Here is a 22,742-nt window from a genome sequence, read left to right on the forward strand (position 1 = left end):
TTGCTCTTTTCCATGTTTGAAAGGAAAAGTAAAACACTAGTATGACGATATGAAGGAGAAAAAAGTTACATGCAAGCAAAAGAAAAGTACAACTATAGTACACCTTGATTTTGATTTCATTTGTAGCAAATGAAACATAAATATATAAGGAAAAGTAGAGAGAAAAAGAGAACTGCAAACCCCCCTAATAAGCATATTTACTTGTAGCTTAAATCACATTATAGAACAACCAGTTGCATTGTCATCACTAAACATGTGCCTGGTTCGTTCATCGAAAATGGTATTGTAAGGTAGCTCTGCATAGGAACCGTGAGCATGGCCACTGTAGCCATGCACGCGGTAGTTGTAGGAAGAAGGCGGGGCATAGTAAGTGCCCGGCCTGTTGTAGAATGTATCATAATAATAATGGTGCATATAGTTATGGTATTCAGGATTGTATGGATATGGCCATAGTTCAGCTCTCTTTCCAGTTTTTCTCACTGTTTTGAGGATTTTTTTCTGATCTGCCCATCCTGTTACTGTCACCTTTTGCATGTTCATGTCTATGTCAATGTTGTCCACTCCTGTGAATACCAAAAATGAAACAAAGTATTAACTTCAAAAGTATGTCAAAACACCTAGAATTTTCGCACTACTCTTACGACTTTAAAAAACAAATTAAAAGAATAAGGAAGTTAAAAAAAAAGGATTAATTCTTCAAATGATATTAATATTTAATGAGTTAGGGTCCCCAAGAATTATTGGATAATGAGAAAAATCCATTCCATATCCAAGCAATAAGCATAGAGAGTTGGAGACAGGAAAAAACTCACTAGCTGTGTGAATGACAAATTTTGGTCATGTCTATATAGTGGATATATATTAATTCAAATTTCCAACTAAAAGTTGTAAGAAAATTATTTTATAGGAAAAGATCATTGTATAAGATATGCTTTCATATTTATTATAATTCTATTACAAAGCCGGGTAGGGTTGTCTTATCAAAAAAAAAATATTAAAGAATATGGACTTTGGGCCAAATTTTTTAGCTAAACAACAAAAATTTAATGCTAATTTCATTTAGTTACAAATTAGGACAGATTATAAGAAAATTCATATAGCTTAAAATCAATTTAGCTAGAGAATACCGATGAAATTCATTAGCTAATTCTACGCTTCTAAAAAGAAGTTAATACCAACCACGAAGCTTCTTGAGAGCTTTCCTTATTTTGCTTTCGCATCCTTGACAATCCAAGTGCACTCTCAATTCCACAATCTAAAATGAATAATGTATAACTTATTCAGTATATATTACACGATCGTCTTTTTATATAAAAGAAAATATTAACACAATTAAATTTATAAATCATTAAATTATAAATAAATTTGTATGATAAAAATTGATTATAACTAATCTTATAATAAAAATACTGCAGTAGGGTATTATTATTGAAATTGTTTAATTTGTATCATCATTCGTAGCACTTTCCCTATTTTAAGCATTTATTTGTTTATAAAAAATATAATATCTCTTATAACGGCTACGGCGCAATATGGCAAGTCATCATGAAAAACAAAGTAGATCTACCCCATTTTTTAAAAAAAATTATAAGCTTAATTTTTTTTAGCTTAACATTATTAATTAAAAAAAGTAGAGATATTGGAGCGGAAGAGCCACTAACCTTTACTTGATGCAATTATCCTTTTTTATATATATATACTCAACAAAAAAGAATAGCTAGTTACATGAACATATATAGTATTAAATTCTCTTCTTTAGCACACTGTGACTAAAAATGTGTTAGTTACTACTAGTATTATTTATCTTCATTAGACTAGAAGATAAAAAGATGTCAAAAAGATATACAGATCATATTCATGTACGAGACTACTAGCTAGTATTATCTAGGTATGTGATATTTTTAGCTTTTCGAAGAGAGTTAAATTTACTAATTTTTGTACTATAAATCAATTCAATATTTAAAAAATATTGGAAAAAAGTTAAATAGTTCGAAAAGTATTACGTACTATCTGAGACTGAGATATAAAAAAGTATGATCACAAGAAACTTTTTTTAGCACTGGCATTTCAAAATAGAGATTAGCTATAGGTAGCTATTTCTAGGATGGCAATGAGGCGGGTTAAGACTATGTGGGACGGAGCAGATTTAAGGTTGTGTGGGGTGGATCTAATGCGGGCGGTTTGAAATGAATTTTTAAAAAATTAATGTAAGGCGGGGTGGGTTGCGGGTATATGAGATTTTATATGACTTAATTTTAACTTTTTTACATATTATAAGAGTGATATACAACTACTAAAATAATCAAGATAATAAATGAAAATGATTCAATAAAAAATAATACAAGTTCCCCAATTGACCTCAAAAAAATAAAATTTTAAGTGACTATCCTATTAAATTAATATAACTTAATGAAAAATGAATTTATTTTCATGAGTTTTATTTTTAGTATCAAACATAACCAGAAAAAGAAAATATTAAAAAAGTTATGTAGGACGGTTCATGAGAGGCGGGTCTATGCGGAGCGGGATGGAACAGATTGAAAATAAAAAGAATTGTTATGCGGGACAGAGCGAATTAAAAATTTTGCGGATTAAGCTCAACCCACAACGCTCCATTGCCATCCCTAGGTCTTTCTCATTCCTATCTAGTCTACAACCTCATTCATATTTTCAAATATGTACCGGAGAAGAACAAGACATATCACTATAAAGGAAAACAATAAGAAGAGGAATGTAATGATAACGTACACATATTATTTATAAGAAGAGAGATAAACCCAAAATGAAAACGCACACACAAAGAAGAAGGCAACTGAACTTACGGCTTCTTCGTGAACTCTATATTTGTGTATGAAATTAGTAAATATGTATACATATTAAATTTAGAATCCAGTTATCAGTATTTGAAGTCATTGTAGTATTCAGAACCCATAAATTCAAATCCTGATTCCATCTATGCACATAGAGTCTCGAAACATATAAACACACACGCTTATGATCGATAGCAAAAGATTATTATACCATGTTATATATTATTCTTTATTTTCTCCTTTAGTTATGAGGTTGTGAATGGTAATTAAGTAACATTTGAACACACACACAAAAAAAAATAGACATGAGTTAAGAAGCAGACCGTCATATTGTGTGACTTTGAGACGATGGAGGAATTACTAGCAACACAAATGTAAACTTCCTTTAGATGAAATAATTAATGTCTAACTTTAATTCGTGTGCCTTTGTGTGTCTATAGACTATACTAATATTGTGAGTTTATATACACACACAAAACTTGACCTGGACAGGCATGATTATCTATTAATTGGAGCGTATACAATAAGAAAGATAAGGAAAAATATAGCTAAAATTAGTATTTTTTTAAAAAAAATGTGGTCCACTCCAACTCACAATATAAATCATATTTTCTTTTCTTTTCACATTTTTATTTGACTATATATAGGTAGTTATTAATTTTTGTAGACAAACCTTGTGCTATGAGGGCCACAAAAGTTTCAAGAAAATAATAAGCAAATGGACCATGATAGAAAGCACACTGAAGTTGCGGCTTTGATAACTAGCTAGAGTGGGTCTTTTCTACTTTTTGCCTCCATTTTAGGTTGGTTTCAAACTTTTGTCCCTCAAGATAAACGTTTTTGGGGACACAAGTTTATATTTTCGCATTAGAAATTTTACAAGTTATTTTTAGTGTTTTAAAAAAATCTACATTCGAGTTTGATTTTTAAAGACAGTGATTAAAAATCGGCTTATTTAAAGCTTGAAGGGACAATCGTGCAATCAAATGATCAGTGAGCTAGAGTCCACTCATCTATTCAACTCCTTGTTTTGAGGAAAATTAAAAGTAGTTGCAATATATGTACTATATAGTAATGTAATAACAAAGAATCATTCTAATCTTTGAAAATACAACCAAACTTAGTATAAGGACAGGCATTATCGTGATAACGATTTCTAAACTAATATAATAGTCCCATTTTATTTTTTTAAGTCCAGTAATATCATATAAATTTACTGACTTTTGCATTGTTATTTACAAGGATTATTTATTATTATCTCACCACTATTTTCTTTATGACCTGAATTTTTCAATCTTAAATTTCCATACTATAAAGTTTGCTGAAACCATCAAATTGGAATTGTTATAGTAATTAAGAATGTAAAAGAAAAATCATTGAAATTGTAGGGTATTTTACTAAAAAAAAATAATTAATTTTACTTAAATGTCAAGACTAGTCATGTCGTATGTACATAACACTGCACATTTGATTTCAGTATAAAAAAAGTTTTTGACGTATTTCAAAAGGCTTGAAGTTTGCTTCGTTGCAGCTACATCACAATAGTTAAGTCATCGAAAAGAAATAAAGATCGATCTTCCAAGAATATTTAAGAAAACTTAATTAGGAATTGTTACTTGTTGAGACTTAATAAAGTACAACTAGGATAATGTCTACCATACAAAATTTGAAGGGCTTCAAAATGTACTCTAAAACTTGATGAAAATTCCCAGAATATTGATCAATTATGTAAGTATGCTATAATACTAATACCTTATTTTGATGTATACTACAGTTCCTAACATATGTGTTGTGCGAAATTTGAGATAATACGAGAAAATATATAAACGAGAAAAACAAGACAACAGATTTACGTGGTTCACCAATAAATTGGCTACGTCCACGGGAAGAGAGGGAGCAGTTTTATTATGGAGAGGCAAAAACAGAGTTACAGAATAGGGTTTGTCATAGCGTCTATATATAGTGCTAAGCTACGCCCTAAAAGGCTTGGGCCCAACATACAGAATCAACAGAAAATTAAGGGATTCAAGGCATTCAACAATATGATTTTCGACATATTTTAAATTACTTTTTTTTTAATCTCACCCAAACACTACAGAAATGCTTAAAACTCAATCCAAACATGTTAATAGTCAAATTAACCTAGGCAAATAACTCCATGAATTGACCTACTTCCACTATTAAAAAGACATCTAATTATCCCTCTAGCTAATCTGTCGCTAAAAAATTCTAGCTTGAAATTTTATATAATTCATGGCTTATCCGTAACTAAATGGAACTATCATGAAATTTTTGTTGTTAAGCTACGAAATTTTCTGTTGTACTTGCTTGTTTTCTAGTAATTAGTGTTACTTAATCCAACCCAACCAAGCCAAATACCTTGGATTAGGCTCTTGATGCAGCAGAATTGTCATCTTATTTTTGGCATGAACCAAGAAAAGGGCAGAACAAATTGCATTTGATAAAACTTAGGTCCAGCAACAAGTGAAAAGTGATAACTATTGATAAATCAAGAATCAAAAGAGTTGAAAAAGTATTTCTTTATTTTCTAATTTATAATTTGATAAACTATAAAATATGGTTAAATATGGGTATCCATATTAGATCAATTATTTTCACTTTTACTCAAAATTCTTAATTGTGCTAAAAAAAATATATTAATTTTTTTAGAAATTCAATTAATTTTCAAACTTAATTGAATTTTTTTTTTTTTTGTCTTTGGAAAAACAAAAAAGTTTAGGAGTAGGTTGGTGGAAGGTTTGGGGTTGGGGGGGGGGGGGGCTTCTTTTGCCAAAAAATAGATTTTTTTTTTGTTTTTGAAAAAAAAAATTAGGGGTAGGTTGGTGGAAAGTGGAGGGGGGGTGCCAAGGGGAGGGGTTAATTTATTATTATTTTTGGCGAAAATAGATTTTTTTTGTTTTTGAAAAATAAAAAAAAATAGGAATAGGTTGGTGGGGGATGAGATAAATTTTTTAATTTTTTTTTGCAAAAATAGTTTTTTTTGTTTTTGAAAAATAAAAAAAATTAGAGGTAGGCTGCTGGACAGTAAGGGAAAAACATCAGTAATGCATATTTTCTGACTTCAAAGTATCCACTTGGTATTAAATAAATTGATCAATTATTCTTGTTTGGCCTAAAAAATAAAATGTTACGTTTTTTTTTATAGCAACGTTCTGTTCTTTGTGATAAACATGTACTATTATTGAAGTTAATGCATCATTCTTTCTTCCTAAACTCTCTTCACATTTGTGTTAATTAAATAACTAAATACGCTAAAATTCATGTGCACAGAGTCCTGGCACATGAAGTTCAAATCCTGGCACCACTCATGTGCACAAAATCTCAAAACATATAAACAGACACTCTATGATCGATAGCAAAGATTATTATACCATTTAAATGTGGTAAAAACCACAATCACAAATTTATCGTTTCTTTTCATATTTTTATATGAGCATAGGTTGTTAATTTTTGGAGACAAATCTTGTGCTATGAGGGCAATAGAAGTTTCAAGAAAATCATGAGAAGGAGAATTGGGTCATGATAGAAACCACACTCAAGTTGTGGCTTTGATAGCTAGCTACAGTGGGTCATTTGTACTTTAATTTCTTCCCTATTTTGTGTTTTGTCCAACATCATGCACACTTGTGTGAAGAACTTCATTATGATGAACTATACTATCAAAACTTGAAGATTCTATCTTCTCCGCTTTGTCAATATCTTCAATTGTTTGATTCTCCATGAAAATAATATCACGGCTTCTTACAAGTTTCTTTTCAATTGGATCATATAACCTGTAATCAAATTCATCTAGGCCATATCCAATGAAGATGCATTGCCTTGTCTTGGCATCTAACTTTGATCTCATCTTTCGGCACATGTACAAAAGCTTTGCAACCAAATACTCTCAAATGGTCAAGGAAACATCCTTTCCATGCCAAACACTATTTGGTACATCACTTTGCAAAGCAACAGTAGGAGATAGATTAATAACATGTGCAGCGGTCAATAAAGCCTCACCCCAAAATGAGTTTGGCAACTTTGCTTTAGAAAGCAAACATCTAACTCTTTCCATCAAGGTCATGTTCATCCTCTCAGCCAAACTATTAAGCTGAGGAGTCTTGGGAGGAGTCTTCTGGTGTCTAATACCTTGATGCTTGCAGTATTCGTCAAATGTTCCACAATATTCATCACCATTATCAGTACGAATACATTTCACTTTCTTTCCAGTTTCTCTTTTAACTGAAGCCTGAAACTGCTTAAAGACATAGACCAAAGTTTTCTCGAGCAATCATCAATGAAAGTGACAAAGTAAAGTGCACCACCCAATGTCTTTGTCTTCATTGGACCACATAAATCAGAGTGCACTAACTCAAGTAACACTGTCTTTCTCGAAGGAGGGTAGGGCTTAAAGGAAACTCAATTTTGTTTACCAGCCAAGTAGTGCTCACATTTTTTTTAATTTAGCACTTTGAAAATTTGACAATAATTGTTGACACCCAATTTTGACCTAACATTTTAAAAATTCGTGATTTTGAAGCTTTATTTATTTAATAGCAAATTTTGGTCGGATAATATTAAAATTCATACATTTTGAGTCAAATAAGAAAAAATAAAAAATTTGCCTTTCCCACATTGTCTCTCAAACAATTTTCAATTTTGCAATGGTTCCACACAGGTATTTCATCCTTTCTGAGAATTTTTGGGTTTCTATATAAACCCACTTTATTCACTATTTTTAGGAGAGGATTTTAGAGGGGAAGATTAAAGAGTTCCCATAAAATTTTGAGAATTCTTGGTTCCATAGTTCAAATTTTAAAGTGTTTTTTGTGATTTTTTGAGTTGAGGAGGTGGAGTCGTCTCCTTCAAACTCGTAGTTCCGATTCGCTGGTTATATTTTCTGTTTATTATATGTAGCTTGTTTTGTTTTTTAGCTTAATGTAGTTTTAAAAGTCAATTGATATTTGTGTTTATTGTAGTTTTAATATTAGCATTATTTTACGGTTTGATGTTTATTTATTTATTATTATTATTATTTTAAAATTGTTAGTCAACTATTTGCTATCTTAACTTTTGAGGATTTTGTGATTATTCTATTTTAATGTTATTTTTAATTTTTATATATTACGCTATTGTTGTTTCCATTTCTAATTATGTTGTTTTAGTTTGGTTGTTGTTTTCCATATTCTCTTGGGATAAGTTTGTTATGTTTTGTTGATGTTCAGGTTATATTAAATATATTTGTTAAATTGACCAATGAAAAAACTTTCCGTCGGTTTTGGAGGCCTCATATTATTTGTTAAAATTGTTAAAGGGGCCAATGAAAAATCTATCCGTCGAGTTTAGAGGTCTTTCCATTTTGAAAGACGAAAATCTAATTCAAGTTTATATATAATTTTAGTTGTTGGAATTGGCCGATGAAGAAATTACCGTCGATTTCCAAGGCCTTCCATGTTAATAAGACGGATTTTTATTTTTTAGTTATTATTTGAGTTATTCATTTTTATTTATATTTATTTGGTACTAACTCTTTTACCAAGTGTTTACAGGTACCCAAAACTTGCTTCCTTGAAGCCATTCGGAAAAGCTCGAATTATATTTTTAGTTCATTATTATGTAAATATTGACGTTAGGCAAACCTTAGGCCGATGATTATTATTTTATTTTATTGTGTATATTGTGTGTTTATTATATTTTCCTCCTCAATTTGAAAAAAAAAATGAATTCAGTCGGGAACCACATTTGTGGATTTCGAATGGTGCCTAACCCCTTCCCTTCGGAATAACTTGAATCCGCTACCTAGAATCGAATTGGTTTCGTAGATTAATAATTGGTTTCCTAGTTTTCCTAAAAAATTAGGTGGCGACTCTTTTTAAAACTCGTTTATTTTTAAAACTTTGTTAAAATTGAAATGATTAATTATTTTCGAGTTGCCGCGACGTTTGCCCTATTTTGACAGAGTAGGGATGTAAACAATAATTTCTTCTTGGCTAGAACATTAAGTCCTTTCTCGCTAATGTGGCTAAGCCTCTTGAGCCATAATGTTGAAGACTTACCGCATTCACCATATCAACACAAGTAGAGGCCGTAGTCCAATATAGACCACGACGTTTGTTACCACGAGCCACAACCAAGGAACCCTTAATGAGCTTCCATTTTCCATCACCGTTGGTACTAACATATCCTTCATCATCTAAAACACCAACAGAAATTAGGTGCAAACGAACATCAGGAGCATGATTCACATTGTTCAAAACTAATTTAGTTCCAACACTAGTTTCCAAACAAATTGTATCAATACCAACCACCCTAGAAACAGTCTCATTACTCATACTCAAGGTTCCAAAATCACCAGGAGTGTAGGAAGAGAAAAAATCCTTCCTTGATGCACATGAGATGCGGCACCAGTGTCCACAACCTGGCTTGACTCATCACAAGCAATATTTATCATGTTTGCATCAAGAACGGTAACAAGATCTTCGATGGTGACGGTGGCTAGGCAATTTTCATTGCCATCTTCTTTAGTTTCCTCTTTGTTTTTGTTCTCCCTCTTCAACTTCCTGCAGAACTTCTTTGTGTGCCCTTTCATGTCACAATAATAGCACTCAATATCCTTAAGTCTGCCTTTGGATTTGCTCTTATTTTGTTCTCTATGCTGAGAACCACGAGTTTTATTTCTCCCTCTGGGGCCAGTTATCAGGACATCCGATGAAGAGGAACCTTGAGTTTTTCTTCTCATCTCTTCGTTCAAGACACTACTCTTGGCGAAATCCATAGAGATCACACCATCCGGAGCAGAATTAGACAATGACGTTCTAAATGTTTCCCAAGAATCTGGTAGGGAACCAAGTAGAAGCAAGCCTTGAATTTCTTCATCAAATTTGATGCCCATAGCAGATAATTGGTTCATAATCCCCTGAAAATTATTAAGATGGTCTGTCATCGGAGAACCATCATGATACTTTAAACTCAACATCTGCTTTATTAAGAACATTTTATTGTTGTCAGTCTTTCGAGCATACAAACTTTCAAGATGCTCCCATAGGGTTCGAGCATGTGTTTTCCCTGAAATATGGTTTAACACATTATCGTCGATCCATTGCCTAATGAATCCACAAACCTGTCTATGCAACAAATTTCACTCTTCAACTGTTTTATTATCAGACTTTACAGTGGTAAATACTGGTTTGTAAAAATTCTTAACATAAAGCAGGTCTTTCTTTTCCCCTTTCCAAATGGCATAATTAACACCATTCGAAGTAACCATTTTACTTGTGTTGGCTAGCATTGTTTTTCCCCAAAAAATATAGTTATCGCAAATCGAAGTAAATCTTTTCTGATGTGGAAGTTTAGACTGTGCTGCAATCACAGAGCATACTCAGATAAAACCTTGGCTCTGATACCAGTTTGTTGGGAAAACGCGGACAAGGACAAAAGTATATATGGTAAAAGTAATGTAAGTAAAATGGAAAATAACGACACCAAGAATTTTACGTGGAAACCCTTCTGAATAATGGAAAAAACCACGGGCCAAGAAGAGCAACTAGTATTACTATAGTAAGGAATTTTAGACTGTGTAGTCACGAATACAACACTCAAAATGACTACTACACACTCAAAAGGAAGAACACTTTTTTGGTTTCCGGTCTTACTAAAATATCGCTCACACTCTATTTTTCTTCACACACTATTTTCTTATATAGTCTTTGGAATATCTCACTTTGCTCTCAAAATGATTTTTCTCTCGAACTTGGTGTGTTCTACAAATGAACAAGAATTCTCTATTTATAGAAGGATAAAATTATGCCTATGTCACTAATGACATATGTAAATATAGAAAAGTCAAGAATGGTTGCAAATCTTACCAATTGGCCAACTACCAAATCTTTTATTTTCAACTCCAATTACTATTCCTTTTTAACAATTGTTTGTACCAATTGAATAGCTAAAGTTGTAAAAAAATGGGATGGATTCTCCATGAATTGACCTACTTCCACTACTAAAAAGACATCTAATAATCCTAGCTAATCTGTCGCTAAAAAATTCTAGCTTGAAATTTTATATAATTCATCGCTTATCCGTAACTAAATGGAACTATCATGAAATTTTTGTTGTTAAGCTACAAAATTTTCTGTTGTACTGGCTTGTTTTCTAGTAATTAGTGTTACTTAATCCAATCCAACCAAGCCAAATACCTTGGATTAGGCTCTTGATGCAGCAGAATTGTCATCTTATTGTTGGCATGAACCAAGAAAAGGGCAGAACAAATTGCATTTAATAAAACTTAGGTCCAGCAACAAGTGAAAAGTGATAACTATTGATAAATCAAGAATCAAAAGAGTTGAAAAAGTATTTCTTTATTTTCTAATTTATAATTTGATAAACTATAGAATATTTACCACCTTTTATTGCAAGCATGACTTGAGCACCATGTTCTTGCACAATTTCAGAACGTGAATGGTGTGATTTTGCGTAGTTTAAAAAAAATAAATATTCCGCCAGATATTTTGGGATCACATCTGATACGAGTCAACGATAACCATAGCTGGTTTTTCCTCAATAAATTCAGTTTCTTTGAAGCAAAAACAATAGTAGTAATCAAGAAGAAGCATTGTTTTGAGAATTCAAAGTTATTACATGGCAGAGAAGGAAGGAGCAATTGTGAAGAAGGGGCATGAGGAAGGTTTCAAAATGATGATTTCCCTACTGGAAGAATTCGAACTCCCACTTGGGATCTTCCCTGTTGTTGATGTGATCGAAGTGGGGTTTGTGAAGAACACAGGCTACATGTGGATCAAGCAAGCAAAAAAACTTGTGCACAAGTTCAAAATGCTTCCCGCACCGGCAAGTTATGACACTGAAATAAGTGGATACATTGAGAAGAAGAGAATCAAGAAGCTCAAGGGAATGAAAGCTAAGGGGCCCATGATGTCACCTTCCATTAATGAGATGATTGTGGATGATCCTCCCACTGGTAATATTCAACTTAAGTGTTTGGCTGGCATCAGCATAACTATTCTACTTGAACATTTTGCTGCTGGACAGTAAGGGAAAAACATCAGTAATGCATATTTTCTGACTTCAAAGTATCCAATTGCTATTAAATAAATTGATCAATTATTCTTGTTTGGCCTAAAAAATAAAATGTTATGTTTTTTTTATAGCAACGTTCTGTTCTTTGAGATAAACATGTACTATTATTGAAGTTAATGCATCATTCTTTCTTCCTAAACTCTCTTCACATTTGTGTTAATTAAATTACTAAATACGCTAAAATTCATGTGCACAGACATGAAGTTCAAATCCTGGCACCACTCATGTCAAACAACTTATGTTATACTAGCTAGGCATAAGTTCAATTGCTTAAGACGAAAAATAAAAATCAACCCATACAAAAGATAATAAAATAAAGATCAAATCGGGACAATCGTGCAGTTACATGGGATAGAGTCCACACATCTATTCTATTCCTGTTTTGGCGAAAAGGTAATTGTTATATATGGTAATTACTAGTTCTCGAAACGTGTCTTCCACGTTTGACCTCTGTTACTTTATAATTTATATAGATCCAAGATGTAAATTTGTTCGATATTGTCTAACGTATTCCTATATGTTTTTTTGTGCATATAAAATAAACTTTTTTTAGCGTTTACTTTTTGCCTAGAACTTAAATATTAACAATTTTTTTTGAATGATGAGCAACTTGTAAGGCTAAAATTAAGCCTTAAGGCTGAAATTTCTTGGGATATAAATACTCCAACAATCATTAAAAATAAAAAATGAATGAAGGACACAAACCAATAAGAAAAATAGTGACCAATAAAAGAATATTACAAGAACTATTAGATTATTTGTTTCTCCAACAATCATGAAAATAAAAAATGAATGAAGACATAAATCAATAAGAAAAATAGTGACCAATAAAAAATACTCCTGACAGAAGAACTATTAGATGATGAAACAAAGTATGGTGATTAATATTTTTTCCAATTTATAAAGGGAGAAATTAAGTACATGAAAGATTTGTGCATGAATGTGTTTAATTGTAGAAACTAAAAAGTTTTAACAACCAAATTCATTAATAAATGGAAAATGATAAGTTGTAACATCTAATCATGTATTTGATCTAGTTTAATTGTCATTATTGATTTGATTTTAAAAATTAGTAAATAATTTTTTAATTTAAAAATCTGGTGAAAGGTATTTTCGTAATCTAACTTTAAACTTAAAATCTTCCCACTTATAATAATATATGATGTAGTTTGAAATAACAAATAAATTCATTCTAATTTTGATAATACAACCAACCTTAAGATGGCCATTATCATGATAACGATTTTTAAAACAATAGTCCCCTTTTTTTTTTAATAAGCCATCATCTGGGTTGTGGACATAAGGTGTGGGATGTAAGGCTTGACCATGGCTATTCATAGCAAAAAATTACAATTACTTAGAGAGGAAACATGGACCTAACTTCTGCTTATTGAAGAAACACGAGAAACAAGTAGCACCAAAACTTACGATGAAAGAATTAACGTGTACAAGTTCCTTTCATACTCAGCATTAGGTGTGGCAATTTCAGTCCATATTAATAAATGAGTTCATTTATTAATATTTAATGCCTTGAATTACTCATATTTAAATTGGTTCAATATGAACTTCAAACTATTTTAAGAGTCTCTTAAAATAGGGATAATGTCCAAGTACCTCCTCAATCTATACCCGAAATCTCAGAGATACACTTATACTATACTAAGGTCCTATTACCCTGAACTTATTTAATTAATAATTTTTTACCCCTTTTTAGCCTACGTTTCACTATCCTGTGGACCCAACGATGGTTGACTTTTTTTTTCAAACTAATGCCACGTAAGCTAAAAAGGGGTAGAAAATTACTTATAAAATAAGTTCAGGGGTAATAGGACCTTAGTATAGTATAAGTGTGTCTCTGGAATTTTGGGCATAGGTTAAGGGGTACTTAATATTTAATGCCTTGAATTACTCATATTTAAAAACATCAATAATGCATATTTTCTGGTTCATGACGCTTGTGTTTTACTTCATCAATAGAAAGCAAAATAATTAATTCATTATTATTTGTGTGTTAATTGTGTTAGAGCATTGCAGTTTTTGTTTGGCTTAAGAAATGAAATGTCATGTTCTGTTCTTTGAGATAAACATGTATTATTATTATTATCATTGAAGTTAATGCATCCTTCTTCTTCCTGAACTCTCTTCGCCAAATGATTTAGCGCAGTAAGCACATATGACAGAACAACATATTTAAAAAGACAAACGATATTGTTAGCAACTCCATTAAAACTATAATTGCTTGTGATCGATTTTACATCCAAAAACAGTCTGCTTTCTTTCAAATATCAATATTAGCATTTGAATCATGGTAGAATTCAGAACACGTAAAGTTCAAATCCCGGCACCACCTATGCGCACAGAATCTCGAAACATATCATGATCGACAGCAAAGATTATTATACCATTTAAATGTGGTACAACTCACAATCACATATTATCTTTTCTTTTCACATTTTTATTTGAGCATAGGTTGTTTTTTCTTTTGTAGACAAATCTTGTGCTATGAGGGCCACAAAAGTTCCAAGAAAATAATAAGAAGGAGAATAGAGTGGATCATTTGTACTTTAATTTCTTCCCTGTTGTGTGTTTTGTCCATCAGGACCAAAAACTTTTTTTGTGGGGCATATGTATATTTCACATTATAATATCTTACAAAATATGTCTCGTGTCCTTAAAAGCTAGGCATAAGTTCAATTGCTTTAAGACACTAATATGTTAAATGATAGTTTTCAACTTCAAGTTGGTCGTATCCTTGGTTATCAGCATGTTGTTGCGGCTACAAATTTGGAGTCAGGGCTTCAGAAATAAAAGAGGACAACGAAGCAATTCACAAAATTCTTCAAACAGTTTATCTTTCAGGTTTGCTGGTTTTTGTAGTAATTATATTTTGTTGTTCATGTTCCTCTTAATAGACAAGGCTTGTTTAATTCTGGAGAAATATATCATATAATAAAAATAATTTTTTAGGACAGTATCTAGCACAACTCAAAGTATTTCTTGTATTCACTCGTGAATAAATATTATATTACTGTTGTTATAATATCCATATTTCCTCAACAAAAATAATTATTTTAAATTTCTTTTTATCTCACCCAAACGCTAGAAAATAACTTAAAAGCAACCATTGCCTTGGAGTCTTGGGTGCAACAAAATTGTCATCATCTTGGAATGAACAAATGGAAAAGGGCTGACAAATTGCGTTTGATAAAACTTGAAAGCAGCAACAAATGAAAACTGTTAGCTATTGATAAATCAGATCAAAAGAGTTGAAAAAGTATTTTTGTATTTTCTGATTCATAGTTTGAAAAACGAGAGAATGTTTAGCCAAAAAATATGAGTATACAAAATCGAATCGAAAATCAAATTAAAATATAAATCGAATAAAATCGGAAAAAAATAATTAATGATTTGGTTTGACTTAATTTTGTATTGGAAAGAAAAATTCGACTATACTTTGATTGGTTTAGCTTCAACTAAAAAAAGTCAGACCAAATCAACCTGACATTAGTATATATATATATATTTGAAGTGTTTATTTGGATATAACTTCTAAATATTACTTATATGTTTTCATAATATTTATCTTATAACATATTCCTGTAAAAAAATTGAGATTTCTAGAATTTTGAATCGTCCAATAAAAGTTATAGTCCATAGATATTAGTAATTCCAATAAAGTTCTATTCAAAATCAAATGAATATCAATGCTAACAAAATAAATTAATTCAAAAATTAAAAATAACAATAATGCTGAATAATTGTTTTTTAGTTTTATATTGGTTTAAACATTTAAATACATAACCTAATTTTAATTTTTCTTTAATATTTAATCGTGTAATTAATACTTATTGGACTTATTTTAGCATGATTTAGTACTTTCAAAATAATGATAATTTTCATTATGACTCGTCGATTTGCAATATTAATTTTAAATGATTTCATCATTATTTTTTGCTAAATATTTTAATATTATCACTCATGTCATATTTGTGTTATTTCTTAAGAAACAACTTACATGGTTTTATTTTAGTTGAACTTAAGAAATATTTGAAGCACAAGTTAAGTACATAATATTATTATGAAATACTATACCGGAAAAATTCGAGATGTATTAGTTTGTTTGATTTAAAAATTTGACACAAATAGTTTGATTTGATATTTGAAAAATCTGAGCCATCCCGAAAAACCTGAGTTTTGTTAATTTAATTAGGTTTATAAGTTTAAAATTTTAACACAAATAGTTTAATTGATATTTGAGAAATCCACACTAACTCGGTTAATGCAAGCATGACTTGAGCTGCATGTGTTGCAGACTTGCATAGTAATAACATATATATATATTCTGCCAGATATGATCAGCGATTGTTGAGAGTATTCAAAACTTTTCCAGCTGAAGCTTTTGCTGCTGGTCAGTAACGGATGCATATTTTCTCATCATCCTTAAAACTTATACTTGTTTCCATTTGGTAAAAACAACAATTGACCAGTTCATTATTATTTGTGTTGCAGTTTTTGTTCTATTGAAGTTAATGCATGATTCTTCTTCCTCAACTCTCTTCACCAAATGATATAGAGCAGTAAGCACATTCGAGAGAGAAACATATTTAAAGAGACAAACGATATTGACAGCAACTCCATGAAAACTATAATTGCTTGTGATCAACTTTACATCAAACAAAAAAAGAGTCACAGGTAGGAGGACTGTTAGTTCTTAACTGATTTACATAACTAATAAACAGAAAACATTTAAAGATGACACTCATCTAGTCGACTCTTGTGCAGCTGAAATGCAGGGTTAATCCATGCTCCACAGTTGCACTGCATGCCTGCCCAATTGAAGTAACCAAGCCTAGCTTTGCAACCCAGGCACTGAAGCTTATCTTCGACACAACCATCTTCAACTGTTAGATGAGAATGAGTGACATTAGTAATTTCAAAGTATAGAAGGCAATTTTGTATAGGAATAAAAGAACAGTTAGGAATGAGACTAACCAACTTGCATCCATTTCATGGGCTCAACAAAAATAGAGGTGCATTGAGGTGGCTCGTTGTAGGGATTGTCGCTTCTCTTTTTCCACTTGAAACATTTTTGGCCTTCACCAGGTTCATGTGGAACAACTTGCTCTTCTGATGCAACTATCCTTCGGCATTTCTTGCAGCGGTATATAACTTGAGGTTTTGGATCAATACTAACATCAGAGGCTTCTTGAGAACTATCAATACTAACATCAGAGTTATTAGCTGCTTCCATGGTACTAGGTCAGTTTATCTGTTTACAACCAATGGAAATCACAGTGTAAGAGAAGAATATTGCAGATCTACGCATGTGTAAGAATAACCATGATTTACTACATCGACTCATGAAATGTGACAAGACATGTAGCCCATTTTGTGAAACCCATGAAAATGCCTGTATAACAAGTTAACCAAAAATCTTTAAAGACCATGAAAGATATAGTGCAACATATTGATGCCTTGAATAATTCTATATGGTTGATGCTCACTTCACCCCCATTATCTAACATTTCACAAATCACTTTTCAGCACAGAAGTTGTTACCAGTCAGCAACCTCAAATGACATAAAGCAATTACAGGTATGTACATATAAAGTGAAGCTATAACAGAAAGCCATACCGTCAAATTAATATGGTAAAGGTGAATGCAATATGTTGTGGAAATATCGTGGGTTAGCTAGCGCACAATCACAAACAAAGAAAATAGAGAAGAAGAATAACACACGGATTTAATGAGGTTCAGCTAGGTCTATTCCTCCCAGCAAAAGTAGAGAGTTGAAAGAAGAACAAGTTTTACAAAGCTTTAGAATCCCCAAGTACATACCCTATATATAGATAGATCCCAAGTATTCTCAAACCTATAAGGAAAAGGTTTTTCCAATCCTATAAGGACAATATTTCCTTTTCCAAATCTATTAGGACAAAGAGTCTCCTAAACTAATAGGAATTATAGTCTCCTAAAATAAACAAGGGAATAATCAAGACATAATTAACACAATAAAGTAGGGTTGGACAAATTTTAAACAATAAGCAAAAATGACACAAAAATAAAAATAGCATATCATAAAAAGATTCATTTCCTCAATCAGAACTAGAACAATTTGCTTCTTGTAACATTAACTCACCATAGAGAAACTTTGAGATTAAAATCATGCTCACAAACAACTCTATGACCTTAGGATTGCAAAAAATATCCATGTTACGGTACTACGTACAATTGCAACTTTATTTAAAAAACTGCACATTACAACTTGTGACAAAAGCCGTTAATTCAATAACAGAGATGCTGGGAGTGCATACGTGCAATATACCAATAAACCATCATCCAATTATTAAATATCAGGTTCTGTGATTACAACCTGGTACCTGATCAGAGGCGGATCTAGAATTTCATGAAGATGGTTGCACAACTAGGGTTCAAATTAACCCACAGTCAGTGTATACACTTAACTATATCACTTAACCATAGTTAAAAGATAAATTAAAGTAACAATACATATTAATTATTTATAATTTAGTTATAATCATGTGTGAGAAGACATGTGTCAGTATATTGGTTTGGTATGTATAAACACCGTATGCCCATAAGTTTTCCCGCACCACTACTATTATGGTTTGGTAGGTATAAACACCGTATGCCCGTAAGTTTTCCCGCACCACTACTATTATGGTTTGGTAGGTATAAACACCGTATGCCCGTAAGTTTTCCCGCACCACTACTATTATGGTTTGGTAGGTATGAAGACCGTATGGCCGTAAGTTTTCCCGCACCACTACTATTATGATATACATTGAGAATAATTTAGTGAGCAAACAATAATTAGTAGCAGATATGTAATTAGGTTGTAGTTAACAATGGTAAACAAATGAAAGAAAGAAAAGAAAGGTAAAAGTAAAAGAAAAGCTATAGGAACAAGAATAGGTGGATTTTCATCCCTCCTCCTTGCGGAAACAAAATAGTTACCCAATCGGTGCACCTCTCAGACCATGGGTATGAGAATTATGCATACAATATACATAGTTTGAAGGGGTAGCCATGGATTCACGTGAACCGAAATTCACCCTTAAGATCCACAATTGCCCCTGATTGCAGAACCACACAACAGAATGAAACTAGATAGGACTTGCAATCAATCAATCAAACAACTACCTCAAATCTCAATCCCAAAGGACCCAAATAGTTAGAGTCAACTATATGAATCTTCAATATATATATATTCTGCACTATTCAGAATTTTTCCCTTCCACCAGATAGAAATATCGCTACCTCAAATGACAAATCTCAATTCCAAATGTCCCAAGTAGTTAGAAACAATTATACGAAACTTCTATATATGTTCCACACTATTTGGAGTTTTTCCATTCCAATACTCAACAATTCATACTTTTCTCTAAAAGGTAGATGTTCTCTAAATCTTAGACTCATTCTTACACTGACATACAAGTCTCACACCCTTCAACTGCTGATACGCATTAAGAGAAAAAATAAATACTAGAGCACTATTCCAATAGATCAAAAGGACCGACCAAAATTGGATATCACAATGTGCTAAACTAGACTTTAATCCCTTTTCATTAACTAAACTGTCTATAAATCACAATAACATTGAATCATGTGCATGGATAGATAACAAAACTTTACAGAGAAACAGATAACAATAGGGCACTACAATTATTATACAAACAAATTATTCTCCAGACATAGAAAAGACTAATTTTAGATTTTTCTTTACATGAATTTAACGAAGAAACATAAAGATCAGCAGGTGAAAAAGATAAATAACTTACAATTTATTCTTCGCAGAAGAGAGAAGTGCGTTTTTTTTTTTTTTTTTTTTTTTGCAGAAGTAAAAGAAGTGCGAGGATTTCGTCGGAAAAAGAACGAGTTTGTAGGCATGAAGGAGGAGTAAATCGGTATTTGAAGGTTTGGGTTTAGTCAAGTCCGAAATCGATTGGGTTTAGGGTTTGGGCTTATAAATTCAAAATCAATTGGGCTTAGGGTCTCCAAACGGGTTTGGGCTTACAAGCCCATGTCCAATCCTGCTATCCTAACTCCCCAATAGGTGAAGTGCAGAAAATAGCCAAATTTGGGATTTCTATAAATATCATGGCCTAAAATCATAATTTTAGACACGAGGAATTAAAGTTGAAAACATTTGTGTCTGAAAATACAAATTTTATTTAAAATTAAGAGATCACATGCATGAATGAAGTTTAGTCACTTATGTATGAAGTTTATGTATATATTTCTCTCTCTCTCGAGAATAAGGCATTGATAATATGTTGAATTGACAGCAATTTGTAATATAATAATAATTCTTCATTCGGAAGGGTGAATTTATAGTCAAAAAACGGAACGAGTGAACTACTTATTTTATATATTCTTTTTTAAAAAAATTATATAATATTATTAACACTTATATAGGTAAATAATGCACTTGATTAAATCGTAAAAATTTGATACTATACCCCAAATCAGAGGGAGAAAAAAGGTAGTATATTAAAAAATAAAGGTAAATAATTATTGAAGTAGTGTTCATGCTCGTGGCCAGTAAGTTTTACACGTACTTAACATTTATACTATAAAAATATTTACTCAATCAGTCTATTTATAAATTTAATTATGACACAAATAAATTCATACGTTGAACATAATTCTAGCCTACTCATAGAAATTGGAATAGTAAACAACCAATCATCAAAAGGTTAAAACACTGTTGATGCAACTAATCTTTGCATGATCAATATATAATTTCAAATCCAATTCAAGTTTATCAATTTTGTTTAAAGTGACTGACAAGGATGCCTGCTTTTGCTAATCAATTGCTTCTAATTAAGAAAGTCCTTAGATGCTAATTGACAGGTGATGAAATAACATTTGAAGCATTTATAACCATCTATTTACAATTATTAATAGGTATAAGACATTAAAGTCATTATAAGGACAAATTAATTAGATTAGTGATTAGTCCTGCCTTTAATTTATTAAGCATTATATGAAAACGAAATGGCCGCCATTTTCTAATGACATTAGAATAGAGAGTACGTCATCATGTCTCCTGAAGAAAACATTATGCTTTCTTATCTTATTTATTACTATTCAGAAGAAAATTCACTCTCTCTTTTTTTTTTTTTTACTTAATATTCAATAAACTGTGTGACTTCTTTTCTAATCCATTTTTAGAACAAATATTAAATTTCTATACTTTGATAATTGATATATCTATGAAATTTAAAAAATATTTTAAATATATTATACATATTTTTATAATCATAAAATTCAAAAATTAATTGTAAAACTAAATAAAATTTAAAAGATTCCGTTCAACTCACTCTATATGGTTATCATTTTTTTTTCTGTTAACTTGTGGCTAATAGCACAATAGAGTAAGAGATTACGCTTCATACTTATATATAAAATATATAATAAATCAAGCGATCCCACAAATTAACGTGACCCAAATTTTGTTTGATGCATAAAATAGATTCCATTTTACTTCCAAATTTTTGGGGTCTACACTTTTCGTACGTGTTGATAGTATATGTTTTGCTTCTATAAAATAGATTCCTTTTACTTTTAAAGAGTATCATCATTACACGGATTCCATGATAAGGATTTTTTCTTTTTGTTGTCGTTATTTGGATTTTTTCGTAAAGTTAATTATTCAATTTTGCTGACCAATAGATTCTTATAATTAGAGAACTATTCTATTCCAGAAAAAGAAGAATGAAATGTTTTATATTTTGTCATGATTTGTGTTCATGGATATATTCAGTTCACAATCATCACTCAAAGCTCAACCAAGAGATCCTCATGTAAAAAAAATTGTAACGTATTAAAATCCTCCTTGAGTACGAGAACTTCAATTTTTAGAGTTATAAGCCAGGAAGTAATTAAAGGGCAGGTTCATTATAGTTTTTTATGGAAAAGGACCAAATATGTCTTTGATCTATTGATCTAGTTCTAAATGTCATCCATCCGTTAACCTTTAAGTCCTATATAATATTTTGTTGTAAATTTGAACCTTCGATTTAAAAAACGGATCGGAATAGGGTTAAATATACCCTTTTATTACCATAATTAGCTTAAATATATCCATTATTGTATTTTGGTTTCAAATATTACTCTTTCGTTAATATTTTCAGTTCAAATATATTATTTTCAGAGAGACGTGTAGCAAACTCAAAATAAAATGACTCGCTCCAAATTTTAAATACTAGATTCTTTTAGAAACCCGTTCAATCCATCCCCGATCGCCGATCCATTTCATCCGCTTCAAGTTCTTTTCTTGCTTAAAATAGTAGTGGCTAAATAATGAGAGCATTTTGCTAGTAACTAATGCTAAAATTATACTGAGCATGAAGTTAGATTTCCATGTCAAACATCCCTACCTAGTCAACATCTGCATATATATATATGCATGAAATGTGAAACACAATATTATTAGTAGTTTAGCCTTTAGCTAGGAATGCGTATATATATCAATCATTGAAGTCAAAACTCTTCCATAATGAGTTGCATGCGGTGATGGTTTCGTATACTATAGTCCATGTATACCATAAAAAGTATTATATTGTCTTGTTCACTTTTAATTATTATAATTTTCTGTTTTAGAGTTAATTATAAAGATTTTAATTAATATTTGATTATTTGTTTTTTATTATATTGATATGCAAAAAAATTATAATATATAGTGTTTTTTGTATAATTTTTATATATTTAAATATTTTATTTAAAATATCAAATTAATGTAATTAATATAATTTAACTTTAAAAATAAGTCATATTAAATTTTAAAAAAGAAAAAATATGATAAATAAAAA

At 31.0% G+C, this 22,742-nt stretch overlaps 3 protein-coding genes across 3 annotated transcripts; 1 reads left to right on the top strand and 2 right to left on the bottom strand.

Annotated features, from left to right (window-relative positions):
- Positions 1–50: 50 nt before the first annotated feature.
- LOC104645844 (heavy metal-associated isoprenylated plant protein 28-like) lies at positions 51–3,248 on the bottom strand. The gene is made up of 3 exons (XM_010318505.4): positions 3,134–3,248; positions 1,180–1,255; positions 51–563 (listed from the first exon to the last, which is right to left on the bottom strand). Exons 1-3 carry the CDS (start codon positions 3,137–3,139, stop codon positions 214–216), a joined length of 432 nt encoding a protein of 143 aa, XP_010316807.1. The 5' UTR covers positions 3,140–3,248; the 3' UTR covers positions 51–213.
- An 8,199-nt stretch (positions 3,249–11,447) lies between these two features.
- Positions 11,448–11,858, top strand: LOC104646034 (uncharacterized). Its single transcript, XM_010319029.1, has one exon. The coding sequence runs from the start codon at positions 11,448–11,450 to the stop codon at positions 11,856–11,858; it is 411 nt and encodes a 136-aa protein (XP_010317331.1).
- Positions 11,859–16,525: 4,667 nt separating this feature from the next.
- On the bottom strand, positions 16,526–19,862 carry LOC101256446 (probable inactive dual specificity protein phosphatase-like At4g18593). The gene is made up of 3 exons (XM_004233025.5): positions 19,707–19,862; positions 16,896–17,172; positions 16,526–16,804 (listed from the first exon to the last, which is right to left on the bottom strand). The coding sequence occupies exons 2-3, from the start codon at positions 17,152–17,154 to the stop codon at positions 16,650–16,652; spliced, it is 414 nt and encodes a 137-aa protein (XP_004233073.1). The 5' UTR covers positions 17,155–17,172; positions 19,707–19,862; the 3' UTR covers positions 16,526–16,649.
- Between the last annotated feature and the right edge of the window lie 2,880 nt (positions 19,863–22,742).

Source organism: Solanum lycopersicum, chromosome 2 (assembly GCF_036512215.1).
Source record: "Solanum lycopersicum chromosome 2, SLM_r2.1".
Taxonomy (NCBI): domain Eukaryota; kingdom Viridiplantae; phylum Streptophyta; class Magnoliopsida; order Solanales; family Solanaceae; genus Solanum; species Solanum lycopersicum.

What these genes read in the sequence shown, in the direction of transcription:
- LOC104646034 (XM_010319029.1), top strand. Translation starts at nt 11,448, where the DNA reads ATGGCAGAGAAGGAAGGAGCAATTGTGAAGAAGGGGCATGAGGAAGGT.
- LOC101256446 (XM_004233025.5), bottom strand. Translation starts at nt 17,154, where the DNA reads ATGGAAGCAGCTAATAACTCTGATGTTAGTATTGATAGTTCTCAAGAA. An exon ending in CATGAAATGGATGCAAGTTG is followed by an intron (nt 16,805 to 16,895) that starts GTTAGTCTCATT and finishes CTCATCTAACAG; the next exon opens with TTGAAGATGGTTGTGTCGAA.
- LOC104645844 (XM_010318505.4), bottom strand. An exon ending in AGCTCTCAAGAAGCTTCGTG is followed by an intron (nt 564 to 1,179) that starts GTTGGTATTAAC and finishes TGGTATTCACAG; the next exon opens with GAGTGGACAACATTGACATA.